We start from the raw sequence: 19,280 nt of genomic DNA, 5'->3' as shown, positions 1-19,280 counted from the left end.
TCAATGCATGACCAAAAAAAAAGTCGGGATTAATGAATCGATATGATTGTGAAATAGATTATATAATAAGCACCCGTTCAGATATTGTAACCTATTTGAGAATAGTATTCAGATGGACTGGAGTATTTCTTTCAGATCAAGAGCCTGCTGTTTTGAAGTTTTAACGGGGCCGATGAAAGCCTGGGTGTGTTTGAAGTGCGCAGAGCGGCTGGCTTTGTGTTGGTGGACTCCTCCCGTCGTGTGATGAAGTTCAGACGCGCTCCGTAGTTCCGTACGCGCGTCACCAGCTTTGCACAGAGGAGCTTCCCGACGCGAGGGGAGGATGGAGAGACGTGCTGCTCGCGACCACGGGAGGCTTTGAATGTCACATTACACGAAGCTAATTGACGCCCTTTCACTTTTACGAGGTCATGTTTCAACGCTTTGCATGAGCAGTGACCCGGCTGCTCTGGATTCAGAGATCCAGCACCGCCTTTCACGTCCGTCCCCGAGTTGAGAGGCTTCCTGGGCTGCGTGGACCGTAAAAGAAAAAACGTGACTCGGTCCCTCGCGGTAATGTTGTAGTTCACTCGGACGAAGCTTCTTCTTTTTTTGGGATACAGGAAATGTTGGCATGGCCGCCTCGCGAGCACAGAAGTCTCAGAAGAGTGAGAAGTTGGACGAGGCGCAGGCTTTGGCCAAGAGCTGCGCGGGGAGACCAGACTTCCTGCCTTGCGATGGGCTCTCCATCTGCGCTACCCACAGCCACGGGAAGTGCTTCAAGCTGCACTGGTGCTGCCACTTGGGCTGGTGTCACTGTAAGTTTGTTTACGTGGTTTAATAGCTTTTCTGTATTGCCAGGACTCTCGCGGTCACTGTGGTTGCTAAAATATGCTGGTTGACATTGCCATGTTGAGAACGCAGAAGCATCAGTTCACTGTTTCTAAAAAGGACAAAATGTAGCAGATATGAACTCGATATTGACGCGCTCACAGTGAACATTGTGCTGCCTCAGTGGCGCTATTCATATCTTTGGTAAAACTTCCAAACATATTTTAGAGTGTAGTTTTGTCTACTTTGCAATAATACCGAGGTCACATTTTCAGAGTCATCGTTTTCCTTGATCAGAGACCTTCGAAGAGACGCCCGAGTATTCAATAGTTTAAACAGTGGAGGATGCAGAAGCAGGGAAATAGATGTTCCAACGTCCTGGTGTTTAATTCTATTCTACTGGTTTTATTTTGACACTTTTTTTTTGTGTTCATTTTTTATTTACAGCCCAAACTGTCGTGACACAGTATGCTGTAGTTCAGTGCAGGCCATGACAATGTATAGTGACTAAAACAGATTTCATTAATGCAGCCATACTGTTTGAATCTTTAACTGTCAGTTGTAATGTTGTGTTAAAGTTAAAGAGCACAGATTATTATGAGTATGAGGATGTTGAGTTGAATTATCTTTCTGGAAGTGCATGTATCTACTGTTAATGATAACGTATTCAATTGTAAAGGTATTTAGGAGTGGAAAACACTTGAACAACTAAATAATCTTAATGTTTTTGGTATTCCAGTGTCTTCCAATTGAACGGTATTGAACTCCCAAGTAGGCCTTTGGCTTGTACTGTAGCATATGCTAGCCTGTTATGATTGCATATGTGTGTCTTGCATTTTAAATATAAGAGAGAGTATATTATGTAAAACCATCAAAAGGAGTGCACGGACATAATCAGCCTTCATTTACTTCACTGTTAATGGAGATACTTGGAACAAGTGACATCACACTTGACACCACTTTCATTTCTGCTTTTAAGGATATGTCTTGTGATATATTTCCTAATGTCTCAAATCCAGTAAAAGACCAAAAACCAATAATTCATTTTTTTCTACTAAGAAATGTTGTTTGTGTTGCCAAAAACCTGATGTATCGTATTCCTCTACTATTTTAAGCACATCGTTTCGCATCACTATGAACATGGAGTTTATTTTGTGCCAATCCCACATACACAATCCAAGTGCAGTGAATACACTAAAGCACCAAATGTGTATTAATCCACAGCTGAAAATAGTCCCCAACAAATGCAATATGTATTCCTGTTTGAGTCATGTTTGGTAAAAACTACAGTGCCCAGCTGTTTTAGGAAAATATTTTTGCATGTTTTACTGCATAGTCGGGACCCAAACTTAAAGATTTACATTTTCCGTAAGAAAGAAGGTGCTGGGATGTTGAGAGCTATAGCGATGTTGGAAAGTACTGAAAGGTTAATTAAGACACTGCTTTGGTCTTTAGATGGGACTTATTGACAACAACAAGAAAAATTTATATTATTAGCATCATCCTTTAAAGTAAAATCATCCCATGTTCAGACAAAGTCAAGCCGTTAGTCAAGTTCATCAGCTGATATTCTTCAGTTTCAGGCCAAATATTTGATAATGTTAACTTAAGTCAATAGTATTACCACATTGTGATCGATATCATTTATCTTGACTGTTGAATTGACTGTATTGGTAATAGAGCACATGGTAGCAGCTCCACTCAAACTCAAAACTCGAATTTTCTTTTCTCTCTGTGAGGTGTTAGTAGCATTATCACCACCCCTTAGACTCCGTTTGAGCCTTTCTCGACCTGCCACTTCCACACCAACGCAGAACCACAATAGCTGTGCCTGAACCTGACAGGATGTCCGTCTCTTTGTGCTGCCCTAATTTATCCCATCTCTGACTGCTCTGAAAATCCTCAGATCAGTGTGAAACACAATCGCCCTCCACTCTGTACACCATTTAGTCGGGGCTTATAGTGTGCAAGTGCACAAGTCACATTGTAATCTTTGCCAAGTAATCATTGGATTTAGATGCCTGCCTCTGTCCAGAATAAATATCTTATGAGGCGGAAAAAAAACGATGAATTCTTTCTGGTGCTTATGATGAGCCACAACTAGGATTTATGTTTCTCAGCACAGCCTGTGTAGTGTTACATCATTTGTAAACATTTAGTCTTGCTCCTCCTTTGGAAGATGCATCTCCCAAGCTGAGAATGTGCTGTACAATGGACATGGAGCACTTTGTCCCCATTATTTGATTCAGGCTAGAAAAAGCCAGCAATGTCATAAAGGAGATTCTCACCTTCACATCTCTGTCTACTGGAATTTGCAGGTTCCCCTCGCAGGACACTCACGCACCACAGTGAGAACAAACCAGCTTAGACTGCAGAATCAGGCAGAAACCGGGCACCCGGTGAGAAAAGTATAGCAGCGTGCTTCTGCATGCAACGCCCGCCCGCTGTCCCTAGCTCACACCCTCCTTTCTAGCTAATACATAATAGCGCTGGATGCAAAAGAGTGAAATGTTGTAACGTTACTTATCTTTTCAGTTTTTCATTTGAAATGCTGCTTTGACTGTCGTCTGGAGTATAAACTTGTTCTGAGGCTGATAATTGTGCATTCACCACAGGGAGCCTTGCTACACTGCTTTTTTAATTACATTTTTAATAGGTTTCCAGGCAAACAAGTACAAAAAGGTCAATGCGTAGTGAGACTTTGGCACAGCATTTGAATTGTCAAACACAAATTATTTCCATTATCATACTTGTGGAGCAGCGATTACCTGTGACTTAATTTCTGGCTTTTCCTATGTCCTACGTGCCGTTGCAAGCAAAACATTTTCATGTGGTCTTCCTCTCATTTGCTGCTTCCAGACTACACTTTTCGTCTAGAAAGTGATGCTTTGGCGGCCTTCCAGTGGTTTCCACTCAGTTGTAGCTTTGTTAAACCTTTTGGCTGAGGAAATTGGGAAAACTGGAATTGGATGTATGTGGAGGCAGTGTTCCCAGCTGGTGACAACATCAGTCCAAACCTCTCAGTGGTAATTAGCTATGTTTAGTGTCACCGCCAATATGTCATGTCTGATGAGAGCTTCTGCTCACAGCAACGCTGGAACCACCTGGTCTGAATATTTTTTCTCTCTTTTTTATCCTCTACGAACTGATTACAATTACCAGGCAGAGCAATGAATTACTCATTAAGAAAGTCTAACCGAGTCTAATGAGTCCCGAACAGTCTTGTCAGTCTGCTTGTTCTCTGCCAGTTCCAATTTTGTACATTACAAAGTGTACTTCTCTTGTAGGTTCAAGAAATAGGGATCGTTTTGTCCGACTTCCTCATCTCATCTGTCACACCGTGCAACTGTAGCTCACAACTGTTTCTAAAGGGAAAATGGAGGGTTATTGGATAAAGCTCTGCCTTACATTGATTGATTTGCTGACCAATTCAAAATTTGCCGCAGTGCTGAATCATAAAAAGCTTCAGCTATTATTAAAGGGTCGATACATTGTTAGCACAGGCCAGAGGGGATTGATTGGATGTTCATGTTTGGGAACCACTTTAACTGCTGGTCTGTCAATGTTGGAAACAGGGCAGCCCCAAACTAAAGTTCAACACGTTTTTAAAGGATTATTGTAGAGTGTTTTCAGGTCTGTCATCACTTATTTGTTTGTCTTACTATCCCCTCATTGCGCCTCAGCAAAAGGAAGCACTCAAAGTTGAAGAAATGTACAAAAAAGACTGCAACATAAAAGATACCACCTTAATGTCTCTCACATAAAGCCTCATATAGTATCTTTGAGCAGAGATTTAGAACGCATATTCTCATTGCAACAAGGTCACTTCTTCAAAGAAATCTACTCTATTGATTTGAATATTAAAACCCATGTAGCATTATTATTGTTTCATTAATCCTGGTCACTGTTACCTCACTGTGACAAGCTAACAGGTGACTAAAGCCTTGTTGTGGTCACGTCTTTTAAAAAAAAAAGGCAGCAAACAACACCACCTTTGTCCACAATGCTCTCTCTCTCCATGCAATAGTGTTGAACCCAAATGGTTTGGTGTATATGCTCATCACACATTAACCAAGAGAACAACAATTTTTGCAGGAGGATATTTTGACATGTCACAGCTGGAGAAGCACCGGTGTAAATGATAGAAACACAATGATGGCTGAATTCCATTTAGCTGCCTCAGTTTCAGGGTCTGTTGTGCCTGCTGGCTCTCTGTCAGGGCATATTGGGACACTAACAGAACAGAGCCATTGTTAATGTTATTTGTAACACCTGTGCTTTTCCTACGATGATAAGTCGCAATGTCTGCTGCGAAAAATGCTTTTTACCGAATTGATTGATGCCGTAGATCCATAGAGCAGATCGCTGTGAAGGAAGTGCATTCTTTAAAAGTACATTTGGGCATGTGAGTATTTCCTTGAGACAGACTTTAAGAAATCCGAACCTATCCTTTAAGGCCTTTACAGGAGCTGAAGTGTAATGCTCACCCTGCACAGGAAAAATGGTCCACAGAGTTGCATTTCTTCACCATGATGACAGACTTAAGAGTGAATTTCAAACTGGCTGCAAGTCAGGAACAGCCTTTTGCCTCTGGAGGCATGAAACAGGAAACAGGAAAGGAGTTTGCCATGATGCTGGGTCAGACCTTCCCCTTCTCTGAAACCTGAAACTTATGTTGTTGCCTCGGCCGCCTGCAGCCTCTTGGACAGATGTAAAGCAGCGGATGTGTGAGCGGACCCCACCGGCCAAATGGGTGCAGCAGCTGTTGATGAATGAAAACAATCTGCTAAAATGATTTTGTTCACCTGATTTTGCCGACACATTGATTTAAACTGGTGTGTTGCATTTATAGAAGATTTGCTCAGACTGCACATAAAAACTTCTGGCTTCTGCTCAAATAGAGGGGGTTGTTAATGACTCAGTTACTACTGAGGCTTTGATATAATCTGTTATTAACATGAAATAATCTGTGTGTCATGCCAATTCATTTTGACTACATGTTGAAATTGTCGATAATAAAAAACCTTAAGTAGAGAGAGAGAGACATTGAGGAGCTACATGCTGCATTATTCAGAGAGACTATCTCCTGTATTAAACTGGACTGTGCAGGAGTCGGCCAGCCACAGGCCACAGAGAGAGAGAGCAGAGAAAGGCATGCAAGATGGAGGCAGGTGGGAGCAGAGGAGTTGGAGCTACTCATACTTCAGCTCCTCCACCCGCTGTCTCATTAACCTCTTGAACTCTTCATTTTTACCAATTTATATTTTTATAAAACCCTTTTGGCTGCATACAACATTCACTTAAATTTAACTAAGTGATGACTACACTTGAATAATTAATCCCAAATTTCCCTCATTTTTATTACAGACATTTTATGATATTTTGCTATCTTTAGACACTTTTCTTTGTATTTCCACTGACAAAGTTCACTCCCTAACTGTAAAAGCAGGGGAACGAGTCACCTCAACTGCTTTAAAAAAGTGCCTGAAATTATAATTACATTTTTATAACAAAGGGCTGCTGCTTCCTCCTTTGATGTACCCTACTGCCTCATTTACATCCCGTCTAGTCCGTGATCTCCTACATCCCCCAGAATGCCTTTCATCAGTCTCCGGTGAACTTGTTGCTTTCAGCGGCTCTTAATTATAATGTGATGAAAGGCTTTCCAGTCAAGAAAACAAGCAAGGAGTCATTTGCTTTACTCAAAGTGCAAAATGCCCTGAGGCTGCATATTATTCTGGTCTATTGTTGCTGCTGTCAGTGGACATTGTGCCTGTGTTTCCTCTGCAGTTGATTTTTCAGAGCAAGATTGTAGTTGTAAAGTGGCGGAACTGCAGAGAAAATGTGGATGTTGATGTGTTTCTTTTATTCTATCAGTCTTCATTGCAGCAGGGTTAAAATGTCTCGTGACAGCATGTTGTCTGTCTGTGGCCAGTTATCTTTTAGGAAGAAAACTATAAAAACAACAAATGTAAGATATATCACCAGCAATATTCAACATGTTGCAGTCTCATTAAAAGACTAAAAAACAACAATGAATTGATCCCAACAAATATTTTCAGTGCTGTGAAATCCCTTTTCCCTCTGTGCTATAGACCTCCATTGCTGTCCAGAAACTATTACAGACACACTCTTGCACCGTGTGACATATTCCTTCATTGACATGAATTTTGATTCAATCCCACACACACTGTCCTACTGCCATACATTCTCAGCCCACTAAATGTGTATTAATCCACAGAGAATAGTCCCCTACAAATAGTCGCCTCTTATTGCCCCTGAGTAACATTTGCTTAAAACCATGTTGCCCAGCTGTTTTAGAAAATAATTTAGCTTCTTTTTTTAAATTGAGCTCAACAATTCTCATCTTAGAAAATCAAGTGGGTGGCTGAGAGCCACAGACAGGGGAAGGAAGTCAGAAAGTGATAAAGTGAAAGATTGAATTTGTTGTTACTTTTAGTTTTTTATGGAATTGGTTGACTATATGAAAGAATATAACTCCAGCCTCATCTTTCATGTATCTAAACTAAGTGAGAGGTGGCAAAATGTCCCCAGTATTGTGGATTTAGCCATTTTTTTTTCTTTGTGAGGACATCTGGTCTTTGTTGGTATAGAAATACACACACACACACACACACACACACACACACACACACAGGGCAGAGGCCACTTAACAACCGACATTGTAATGCGAGGGCTCCAGCACAGGATAGAGTACAACTGAATATCATTAAAGCTGCATAGACGGTGTTCACTGGCTGTCAGTCAGTGTTTGTATACTCGTAGCAACCAACATTTTAAAAGGAATTTTCAATGAAAGGTGCCCTTTTGAGTTTACGTGTAAACAAACCATTTTATCTCACCAAAAAGTATCGTGCATATAGCCTTAAGGCCTGACGAACGCGCTGGATTTTCTCCCTCATACAACATTTGTGTAAATTGCGCACCTTGTTCATTAATGTATGCCGGCTTGCAGTCTTCTTCTCTGCCGTCTCGGCCGCATTGCTGCTGTCAGCGTGCAAGTGAGCATGGTACAAACAAAACCGGAACCCACTTGTAAAAACATTGCTCTGTAGCGCTACTAGTGGTCAAAACTTAACACGGTACCTTTAAATGATCATAGTCAAAGAGTGTGAAAGAAAATAATCCCATTAGGGTTAAAACGAACAAATGTTTTCACTATTAATTCATCTTCCAAACATTCCCTTGATAAATCTGTTAATCATTTTGTCTATAATTTGTCAGAAAACGGTGAAAGCGACATCTTCAAATGTCTTATTTTGTCCACAATCCAGTCCAAATTCCCAAAATATTCATCTTCCTGTTATGTGTTAAACAAAAATTTTAAATCCTTATTTTTGAGAGGGGCATTTTTGCATTAAAAGTGTATTAATTGATTATCAAAATAGTCGCTGATTAATTTCCTGTCAATCGACTAATCGTTGTAGTTCTACATGCTATTAATAGAGACTGAAAACAAAGTATCTTTTCAGTAACTACCACTATTTGTTATAATACTAGTATTTGTTAATGTACAGCATTTGTAATAATCTAACTCGGTGTATCTTAGAGCATTCAGTTCAAGTATTTGGAATCAGAAAGTTGTATTTTGGTTAACATGATGATCCTCCTCTTCTCCTTTTTGCTAGACTAATTAAGATTAGTCTCACACATAAAGCAAAGTCCTCTGGGGCTGATTAAAAGAGTCATATTTGCAATTTATTTCAAACTAATTCGGCATTCTATACACACCGTATAAATCTACAGACAGGCTGTGTTCCTTCTGCAAGGCTGTTGAGGACAACCAGCGTTGGTGTTGTGTTGCCCCGTATGTCTGTATTGTTGTCTGCCCATGCATCTGTCTCTCCCCCAGTATTGCTCTTTCTTGGTATCTGCAACTCCAGATGGATGAACGCAATTAGATGTAATATGCTAAAAACTAAATGTCATACACATTGCCATCTACAGCTTTAGCTCTCATTTGTTGCCGCTATCGTGTCTGCCTGAATGGCCTCATCTCACTCCGAACATGGACCATTGAGTTTGTCTCATTAAATAGAGGACTGCTACTGTTCCCCCCTTTTGTCTGTATCGTTTTAAGCTCCTGTGTTTACAAAGAATATGGACATTAAGCCTCTTTTAATGGTTTCACATGGGTGGATGATGCCGTTTTGTGTCCTTAATAAAGATGTGGTCACCTGAATTAATTTAACCATTCTTGTGGGCAGTAAATAAAGATTTAAGCGGCAATCTTGAAGATTTTCATTTAAATAAATGTCTGTTTAGTCACTGTCTATAGCTGAAAGAGGTAACACAATGGTAATTGAGCCTGTGGCCCACTGATGAAAGTATTGCAATATTTATATATTTGCACTTTTACGATACGTGTGTCTGTAGTGATATTCCTGGAAGAAAAAATTATGTTTTCACTCGAATAGAAATTCTAAACCAACCAGGACTGAAATCTTAAGGATTGCCACTTTAATCAAGCTTAATATATTTTGTGTGGTGCAATGTCTCATCCTCTCGGTACAAAGCCACTTCCATAAAATGGAAGAAGTTTTCACTGTAACCTGGGAACAGATTTTGATTGAATGGGTCCCCCAGCCGGTGAGACAAAAGACAAGGACACAGAGTGAGAGGAAGTGATGCGTAGGCCTGTCATCTTCTGTAGTTTCTCTCTCTTCAGGGAGCGAGTTAAACACACATCTGAGCCGCGCTATTCAGGCAGCATGGCTCAGAGTCGGAGGCAGCGGGCTGCAAACAATGAGTAACATTCAGGAGCAGTCATTTTGCACAATCGCCACCAGTATATGGGCTGCCAAGATGGGAGGCATAGCACACATGGAAGGCGTTAGAAGATTTGTATAGAAGAGGACAGTTTCCAGAGCAAATTTGGGGCCATTATCTCATATAGGATTTATGTGACACTATATGTTACACCATCATAAGCCATCATGTTAGTAATACAGATCCAGCACCACATTGTTGTATATATGGCCTATGTCATGTTTTCGTTGAGCCTTGTATCAGCTCCTTAGAGTCCAAAATAATTGCTGCACTGCTCTGGAGGGCCTGCAATTTAAATTATGTTACATTCTGGCTGCGGCTGCATCTCAGAAGGTGGTGGCAAGGCAGGTATTTCTGCCCTTGGCAGCACAAAATCCTTTGTGATGTGATAATTGCTACCGCTGCCACTTTAAGAAAGGACAGATGATAGGTTATCACAGACACGCTATGTCTCCCACACTTCTTGGCATCAAAAAACGTTGTCTTTGGTTGAACCTGACTGAAAACGCATGTTTATTAACTACTAATATATTACAATTATATTTCTTTGCTAGCTACAACGAACGATGTATGAGCTGAGGGGTCAAGTGCAGTTTTACATTATGGCTTTACACTTGTTTGGGACATGTATTTGGTGCAGTGAACAGAACAGTTGAGGTTGAGACACAGGATAACAACTTGTAAAATGTATTTTTATTACCCTGTGTCTTCTAACATTTTCTCAGTGCATTTTCTTGTTGCTGTTGGGATTCCTGCCAAATGTCTCCACATGGTGCCAGTTTGGAGTTTACTATTTTATTGATTTAAACCTGCATTGAGTGTTTTTTAGTTGCTTTGGGGCAGTGGAAAAGCAAGCTGGAAACACAACACTGACATATAATCACCTTTTAAGTTGATGTGGTGATCATATAATTAGGCATAATAGATCCAATATTCATTCTTCTTTTAGCTTTGTTTTGGTGTCTAACAACTCCAGAAATATGTGTCAGTTTGCTGTTTGGTGTTGAGAGGGATGCGTACAGTGAATTAATCAGATCCTTTTATTTTTCCCCCCTTTAGGTAAGTATGTGTACCAGCCCATGACCAATGTGTGCCAGCTGCCCAGTACAAGCGTGCCAGCTGTTGAGACAGAGTACAGTAACACCATGGACCTGTCCGTCTCTCTGGCTGAGCGCTTCCTGAAACTCGCCCCCTGCTTCCAGTCCCCACCTCACCTGGAGTCGCCCAAGTACTGCGTCATTGCGGATCTGTTTGTGGATGACTACATTGTCAAACGCATCAACGGAAAGATGTGCTACGTGCAGCGCCCTCCGCCTCCCTTACCAGAACCTCCTCATCCTCCCACCCCTTCCCCACCTGCTCCCTCTACACCTCAGATGCCCCAAAACCCCGCTCAGCCTCGGAAACCAGTGAAGCCTGCACCACCAACCCAATACACACCTGCGCCTTTGCAGCCGGTCCAGCAAGTGCACAGTGAACACAAACATCCTACCACTGTGGATAAGATAAAAGGCCCCAAAATGGACCACTGCTCCTCTCCGTCCAGCTCAGAGGACTCCGGCATCAACGCGCTGGGTCTGCACTACCTGGAGTCCTGCGAGGAGGAGACGGAGGAGGAGGAGGAGGAGGACGACGAGTTGAGCACAGATGGGAACTCCAGCCCCGGCAGCTTCTGGGATCAGGACGACTGTTCTCTGCTCTCCCCCTCCAAGTCTATGATAGAGATCATCGAAAAGATTGAAACAACTGTGTAACTGACACAACATCGACATGGACACCAGCTGTGAGGGAGCGAGAGCTACAGAGCAGAATTAATGAGAATAACACTAAGACTAATAGGACACAAACCCCTCTCTGATGCTTCAGCGGGGCTTTGCGTGGTTGTTTGGTTGAATTAGTTTTCCGGCAGGTGGTCGAGGACTGTGCGTCTGCGCTCGCACACACATCATGTAATCTGTCCACATCCCCTGCATGGAGTGAATTTCTCGAATTTATTACAATACAGAAGAAAGCCACAAGCACAAGAATATTAAGCACATGCACAGTGGACCAAATAGACCTCCTGTACGTGGTACATACGCACTGTACGCACTGAAAAGATTCAAATACTAAAGGACTCAATAGTAGGTGCACTTCAGTCAGAGGAAAGTAAGAGAAAAAGTGAGACTTTTCTCTGTGATTTTAGAATATATTACTGGAGCTGAACTTTGTATGAACATAGTTGGTATCAGTAGGTTTTCTGATGATAATGAGCTAGGCCATGCTTAGTGTTCTCCAGTCGTCAGGCTGCCAGACAGACTTTATTCTAATTCAGCTTTTAAGAGGCAGATACGCAAGTGTCCCATTTCTAGTTTCTCTGGTCAGTGACTCCACCCACACGTATTAGTAATTCTGACACTTCAGCATAATAGCTACAAGGCCAGCTACCTCTCATGGGCCTAAAGCACATCAGCCCACTCAGCTCCGGGCTCCTGGGACACGACTGCTTCTGTCACGTTAATAAAAAGATTCCGGGCCGTCAGTTTGTGTGCACTTTACTGACACCAACACGAGCCGGTAGGTAGATAGGTAGGTCAGTGTTTGACAATCAAGAAGCACATTCCTATACTGTTCCTGCCAGCGAGGGCCAAGGCTACTCTTATAAAAGCATTTATCAGACATTAACACATTGTTCTGACCACATATTCTGGTCAACCTGGTCTGAACTGCTGTGCTGTTCAAGGTTAAATGGGGCGTTAAGCACAACATGACTTGTATTGCCCTCTATTAGCAGCCAAGAAATTAAATAGCACAGACGTGTCTCTGGCAGAGCTACAGTGACAAAAGAAGGAGTCACGTTGTTACAGCAGAAACTAGCAAAGAGCACCTAGGGATGAGGGAATATACAGTATCTAATATATATATACATATAAACTTATACAACAATAAAACTGAATTGTTATTTGCTTTTTGGGCTTGACGGTGAAATGTCCTGTGAAGCCAGCTGAAAGGGAGTCTGGTAGAGTTGTGCAGGTTAGACTACATCGCAGCTATGTTGTGTTATGGGGCAGAAAAATGGCACTTAATGCGCCTTTAATGGAGAAGTATGGAATAGGTTGCTGAGTATGTTGTGGTGTTATAAGAAAAGCACTTAGATATAATGTTTGTGAGACAGACCCTCATTAGTCAGTTAGTAAAATGAAGATGGGCTTTGGTCTTTTAAAAAAAAAAAAACGTTTTAATGTTTCAAGTGTTGTTTCCTGGAGAGTTATCTGCAAAAATCACTAAAATCTTCACAAATATGTATTGCTACAATGATACGCTAGAGATGTAAACACGTTTTTTTTCAAAAGAAGTACTTTTGCATGACTGCATTCCTTTGCAGAAGTCCCTCAAGTAAAAAATACAATTTAACAAATTTGTGGTTCAGAGTGTTCAAAAAGTGAACAAATCATATATCTGTCATTCAATTCAAATGTTTTTCGCTTATTCAGGAACCTTGACACTGAACACAATCTGTCTTAATGCATCTAAAACTTATGTTATGTTCTTATTATTGTTATATTATTTTCATATGAATAAATCCAAATGAGACTCACACTTTCTCTCCCTCAACTTGTCTTTTGTAGTCAGTGTGGAGAAAGTTTAAATCTTCTTTGAATAACTTCTTTCTCCTGACACACAGATGACTAATGCTCTCCAGAGATTGAGTGTAATAGCAAAACAAAGTGAGAGATGTACTAAAATTGAGTCATTACTTTAGCTGTGGTTACTTTTCCTCCTTTGAAATGTCTCGACGAATGTTCTTTGTTTTTGTCTCGCACATTCCCTCCTTTGTAACCTTTACTTAACTAGAGAAAAACAAAACTGAAGTGAGAGGAGGAGAGTGGGTGGTGGAGTTAAGATAACCTGTGTATATATTATGGTGTAAGAAATACAATGCAGGTTAAAATCAAGCCCCTCCACCTCTGACCCACAATCTTCCTGTTATTGATCCACACCAGGGATAGAGACAGTCCAGCCATGTCCTCTGGGTCTCTGCACCAGACAGTCTTCATCTAGCAGCTGATTGTATGAGAGACCATGCAAGTACCTCTCTCACCTTGACTACGAGCCCAGATTGATTTCTCCATGCTTCTCTTTTTCCGCTTCATTGAGTCTATCGATTATTTGTACATTAGTGCAAAGAGAAAACTGAGGCCGGGATGAAATGTTAATCTTTTTTATATTATGTACTGTATATACATTCATTATCCCGCTGGGTGAGGAAGAGGAGTGTGCTATACTGGCTGCTGGAGAGCCTGGATGACAGCACGAGAGTGGAGAGGAGAAGAGGAGAAAGTGTGAGTGCATGGATGGAGTGCGGTGACAGGCAGAGGAAGCTCAATTAAAAGGACGATGATGATGCAAGCACATGTAAAGTCTTTGCACGGACTTGCGTGTGTGTGTGTGTGTGTGCGTGCGTGTGTGTGCGAGCAGGCACACAAGGTCGCATGTAGTTCAACATCTTGAAATATTTTTTTTCAAGAGCTACAGCCAGATTTCATGAAGAGATAGATTGCTGTTACAGTTAATCCCTCACGGCAAAGTCATTCAATTGGCAGGCTCCTTGAGCATTGGACAACTCACAGACTCTCTCTCTCACACACACGCACACACACGCACACGCACTCACAGGATGATGCACGCCAAATCAAAAACGCCCTTGTTCAAGGACTGCTTCAGAAGCAGGGTTGGCACAGCACGAGTCACACGATCGGTAGAGAGATGTTGTCAGCTCCACTTTTTCCTTTTGATGTGCGTACCAACAGATTACCTTCCTCAGGAGATTTCCTATTTATGTCATAAATTGCGCTTTCTCTCTAGTGGCCACTTATTAGACAAGCAAGAACCCAAATACTCAGAGGAGATTTTAGTGGCAAAATCACAACATGGAGTGCCAGCAGTGCATTACCTGAGTAAGGGGAGAACCTTTTGACTGAATCTACTCAAAGCATTTCCTGTAACGAAGAATTTGTTTATTGCCTTTATTTATTTGATTCAGCTTAAGTCGCTTCTCTCTAAAAAGTTGATTTGGTTTTACACATCGAAGGAATTTAAGGACGTATGGTATGCAGATAGCAGATGACGGTAATTTGGATTTGCAATTGACATCTACTGTCAATGATATGCCAAATACTGTAAGTGTTAAAAAAAAGACATAAACCAGGTATGTGGGCATAATGGGCCATGCACAGAACGGTCATAAACTCATGTCATGTTTTGTTAAAATCACCAGAACTTTATTTTGAATTCTAGTGAACGTCACAGTTTTGGGGGAAATTATAAGTTTATAAAACGACAAACTAAATTTCTATTAACATCGTGTGAACGTCATGTAGCTTCAAAGAAGAACTGGAACAAGCTGAAACAGTTACAGAATGTGAATCTGTCAAACAGAGGGCAATATCAAAAAATAATTTTACCAACTTCAAAGTAACTTAAGGGGAAGTTAAAAGTGGAAACCAGAAGTAAAGGGGTTACCATCATTTATAATTTGACAGTGCACCTCATGAAAATCCATATCAGCTCTCTTCAGGGAACCTGCACTATATTGCAGGCTTCCTCATACAGCCCCATCTCTAATGTGAGACATTCAGAGCCATACTTCAACAGCAGCACTCCATCAAAACGGTCATATATACGTCCAAAATAGTGTCCCTGTGATTGGCCTGATGCTGGCGGTAAGCAGGTACCAGAGGACCGCCAACAGGCTGCTGATAAACAATCAGACACATGGCTTTGCCTTGGTCGTGCTCGATGGGCGATGGGCTTCTGTCTGATAAGCTTTATAAACGCGAGAGTGTCACCTGAAGTGCAGCTCTGCACTCCCTGCCTGTAAAATATTCATTACTTTTTTTCCGTCACTGTCTGCCCTCGTCTTTGAAATGGATTTAGAGCACTTTTTCCTTTTACACACAGAGCGTGACTTTCTCCCTGCAAACTCCAGACAACAGCTTCAAGTTCTTTTGAGGATAGACAGGGCTGTGTTTGAAAGTATTCCCCCTTTGTTGCTTAAAGCTACTTGGTGATTCATCCTTTCTGCTGAAGAGCTTGCAAGTACTTTTGTGTGATGTCAGAATGACTCACAGTGATATACCGTGGTGTGATTAGTTGGCTTTGTTGCTGTGGATTAGTCCGTATAGATGGTGATTCTGTAGTTAGAGAAAGTGCTGTATGAATGATCACATTTGCACGTAAAATTTGCAACACCTTCTTTATGTTTAAAATGGACTTTCCATTTGTCACTCAATGATCCTGAGTTCAACTAGTTCATGGTTACACAATAATTCTCAGTTGAAAAAAAGCTAACTCATGCTCACTTTTCTGTAGTTTTCATTGTTTTAATAGCGGCCATTGGCAGAGCAATTGTGTGTTTTGTGAGCTCTGAGGGAAAGTTTGAATCCATCTTAATCACATCAAAGAGTCAGAGGATGTCTGGAAGGCCTACACTGGCTTTCAACTTGAAAGCGAGTAAAGTCAATATGGCCGCCTCCTCTATAGTGTCTGCTTTCCAGTTTGTTAAATCTTTTCTCCCATAACTTTTATTCTTTTCGTGCTTTTGATTTTTAGAAACAGGAAAAAGGGAACATTAATTACCGACGTTAGGAATGAGCGTAAGTATCTACTCTCTGTGCGCACTGATTTTACTTCTCTCTTATCTGACAAATTTGTTGAGGCTGAACATGAGAGGATGTGGTTTATTTTGAAAGGAGTGCAGCATTATCGCCTGAGTGTCCTACGGGGGGCTTACAATCACTTGAACTATGAGGACACAAAAACTGCAGTATTTAATCGTGTCAATTCAACCCTCGTGCACACACAAAAACTTCACATTCAGGAAATGAGGGAATTACAGAGAAATTACAGATGTGACATTAAGACACTGTAACATCATAAAGCTATTCCCTCTCTGTCTGCACCAGTCGAGGGTTGATTAGCATCACAGTCTACATTCACATGATTGATTTTGCTCCAGTGCTCTCCCATAACACAGATGTTGCCCTCATCTGCGAGAGTATTTTTTTATAATGCTGCCGCTCAAAAATTGCATTGTTCTCCACTGTTTAATACTTTCTAAAAGGTTGCCCAGAATAGAGGGACAGAACTAGGCCAGCACTGGACCCAGATTGCTTCTAGCAGCTATGACGGAAATAATATGGGACGCAAGCTTTCTAAATCTAAATGCCTACTGCCTGTCAACCTTAGAAAACATTGGTTTCGGGGGAATTATTGCATTATGAGATCTTAGCCATTACTGTGCCCCAGGATGAGCTTTGTGGATCCATTAATGTGTGTCGAGATCTTGAAGGAAAATCTTGTCCTCAAAAACATATCATCATGTAACTCAAGTATGAAAAGCAATGATAAAAGAAACTTGAAAAGGTTCTTTATGTTTTTATTTATTCAGGGTTTCTAAAATGTCAGAATGTGTACCTTTCCAATAACCACACAATATAATCCTATGTTTATAGGTGATTGGCGTTGATCAATGATCTAGGAGGCTGTTCTTGGTTTTTTTCTTATTTTTCTGTGGGTGGCTTAAGTTACAGTACACCCACATCAACACATTTTTCCACACTGGCTTAGACATTTGATCATCTACAGCTGTCCATATTTTTTTGAACGACAATGCACAAATGCAGAAAACATCAGCAGTAATATAAATGTCCAAACATGTGTGCTGTGGTGCCAGCAGTCGGTTAGCTAAGCTTAGCGTAAAGACTGGAAACGGGGTAAACTGCAAGGGTTTGATAGGAATCTGCCTTCTAGCACCTCTAAATCCCACTAATGAATACGTTTATATCTGACTGTTATGTGCTAGACCCTTTCTTGCAAAGCAAAGCGAACCTGCTACTGCCTGTATAGCTTCATATGTAGCGTACATGTGAGAGCTGTTTGGTGTGGCTACCAGTATACTTCAATCATGGCTCTACTGTAGGAGGCTATTCTTGGGCGTTTTGCAGTACACCCACACCAACCTTTGAATTGCATCTAAATAGAGGACATTACACCTACACCACACAGTGAGAGTGTGGGTGAAAAATAAAGGTTGCTTGGCCTTGAATCCTGCTGTCAGTGACACATGTGCATCAAGACCTAGGTACATTACACACAGACATCACACATAATAGCTGTATATTTCAACTCAAAACACACATGAATGTCCACAAACAATAGCATATAGCTCAAAGCTAACAATGAAAAAAGACTTCTCCATACTGCGAGACATTTAATGGTGGCCAAAGCCTGGTGCACAACACTGCCAGCTTAGTAGTAGGAAATAAGACCGACTAATTTGTGTTTGAAAAGAGGCCTGGTCGTGTCTGTGTGCCCGAGAGAGAAGAGGAGGAGGCGCGTCTGATTAAGCAGTGTGTAAATGGACCTGCTGGCTGGACCAGATGAGGACCAGCAGATGGTTTTCCACACCATGGGGTTGTATCTGTTGGGCTGCGCTGTGCCGAACCATGGCCCCTTAAAAATAAACGCCTCAACTTGCAGCACAGCGTGGCCCCCTGGCCCAGCCCCATTCTCATCGCCTCCACTAACACCATTAGCATGTAAATGAGAGCTGAGCCCCTTTCGCCTGTGGGTGCTGATAGGCTGAACCAGACCTCCAGCTTCTCGGTGCATTAATGTAATTTTCTCCATTGTTGTGAGATTATGTGGGGTTGGGTGTGAAGCGGTCAGTTTGGCTTGATACTTGGTATGAATATGAAAGGTTGTGTTTTAGAGATTCACACCACTTCTCATGGATAAAGAGGCAGCAGTGTTGCTCCCTCAAAGACAACATTTCTGGGGTGTGAAGGTTCAACAGAACGCCACACAGGAGGAAAGGAGAGATGCCACTGGGAGACAAACAGTTAACATAAATACATTTTCAGTTTCTTTACATTTTCAGTTTCTATGCAGCCGTTTGTTCTATTTTTTTCTTACAGAATCATACATTATTATTGATTCTACAAGACATTCTTCAGTTCATCAGTATCTTTAGAAGGTAGAATGAAATGCACATCAACACAGGAAAATCATGTAATGTAATTACTAACCGCTGTCTCCACTTTTCTGAATAGGTGCACACAAAAAAAATCAACCAAGAAAAAGCGTCCAAACCGGCTGAAATTTACACATACATTCTAATGTCTGATGTTTAGTGAGTGTACTTTAGGAAAGGTAACTTTAAAAAATAGTTTGACACTTCGGGAAACACTTTTTTGCTGTATTGACGAGAGTTAGGGTGATACCGCTCATATAATGTCGCTAAATAAGGACAGACATCAACCGGTGAGCTTAGTTTAGCGTGAGAGTTGGAAGCAAAGGTAAAATAATCTGCTCTACAGCATCTCTAAAGCTCAAAAATTAACATGTTAGAACTTGTTTGTTTTATATGTTCATTAACAGAAATATTAAATTATTACTATGTAGCCTAACAGACGTGTCTTGGCATAGAATAAGCATATTTTCCAAAACGTTAAACTCTATTTTTGAGCAGAAGGCCTACATTAAGCCGATCTTTGAGGGGCATATAAATCAACATGCACTAGAGTCCATTTCAGTCCAAAATCAGTAAAGACACCCCAAATATTAACAAACCGTTCCACATAAACAGCAAATACATATTGCAGCAAGGTGAATGAGTGAACATAATTTCAGTGATATAT

General features: G+C 41.2%; 1 protein-coding gene across 1 annotated transcript; it reads left to right on the top strand.

Annotated features, from left to right (window-relative positions):
* Positions 1–111: 111 nt before the first annotated feature.
* zgc:162707 (UPF0524 protein C3orf70 homolog B) lies at positions 112–13,179 on the top strand. The gene is made up of 2 exons (XM_031858519.1): positions 112–797; positions 10,660–13,179. Exons 1-2 carry the CDS (start codon positions 614–616, stop codon positions 11,352–11,354), a joined length of 879 nt encoding a protein of 292 aa, XP_031714379.1. The 5' UTR covers positions 112–613; the 3' UTR covers positions 11,355–13,179.
* Positions 13,180–19,280: the final 6,101 nt, after the last annotated feature.

This window comes from Anarrhichthys ocellatus, unplaced genomic scaffold, assembly GCF_004355925.1.
Source record: "Anarrhichthys ocellatus isolate YVR2014 unplaced genomic scaffold, GSC_Weel_1.0 scaffold20, whole genome shotgun sequence".
In the NCBI taxonomy this organism is placed as follows: domain Eukaryota; kingdom Metazoa; phylum Chordata; class Actinopteri; order Perciformes; family Anarhichadidae; genus Anarrhichthys; species Anarrhichthys ocellatus.
The sequence above is the reverse complement of the archived record's forward strand: the minus strand, read 5'-3'. Positions and strand labels throughout refer to the sequence as shown.

Coding starts and splice junctions, on each gene's coding strand:
- zgc:162707 (XM_031858519.1), top strand. CDS start 614: ATGGCCGCCTCGCGAGCACAGAAGTCTCAGAAGAGTGAGAAGTTGGAC. Junction 798..10,659: donor CCACTTGGGCTGGTGTCACT/GTAAGTTTGTTT, acceptor TCCCCCCTTTAG/GTAAGTATGTGTACCAGCCC.